The 313-nt window shown below is 48.2% G+C and overlaps 1 protein-coding gene across 1 annotated transcript in view; it reads left to right on the top strand.

Annotated features, from left to right (window-relative positions):
* EMH_0083630 (uncharacterized protein) overlaps positions 1–313 on the top strand; it is a gene marked incomplete at both ends in the record, with an annotated part of 2,124 nt that overhangs the window by 1,021 nt on the left and 790 nt on the right. Inside the window, one exon of the mRNA XM_013500660.1 lies at positions 3–157. Coding sequence (XP_013356114.1) covers positions 3–157 — 155 coding nt within the window. The remainder of the gene's footprint in view (positions 1–2; positions 158–313) is intronic.

Genomic DNA, 313 nt, shown 5'->3' with positions numbered 1-313 from the left:
GCAGCAGCAGCAGCAGCAGCAGCAGCAGCAGCAGCAGCAGCAGCAACAGCAGCAGCAGCAGCAGCAGAATGCCTCTTGCATGTTCGTCGCAGCAACCAAGACCTGTGCTGAATGCAGCATCTCCTCTCTACCTCTGTTTTCAGGTCTAGGGTTTAGGGTTTAGGGTTTAGGGTTTAGGGTTTAGGGTTTAGGGTTTAGGGTTTACCTAGGTCTGCTGGCTGTATATGTTCTTTTATATATTTGACGGCTTCTTTTGGTTTTTTCTGTTTCAATAAATTTATTGCGTGCTGCATCCTCACCTCGGTCTCAAGCA

Source organism: Eimeria mitis, genomic scaffold, assembly GCF_000499745.2.
Source record: "Eimeria mitis Houghton genomic scaffold, Emh_scaff5697, whole genome shotgun sequence".
NCBI classification, from domain to species: Eukaryota; Apicomplexa; class Conoidasida; order Eucoccidiorida; family Eimeriidae; genus Eimeria; species Eimeria mitis.
The sequence above is the reverse complement of the archived record's forward strand: the minus strand, read 5'-3'. Positions and strand labels throughout refer to the sequence as shown.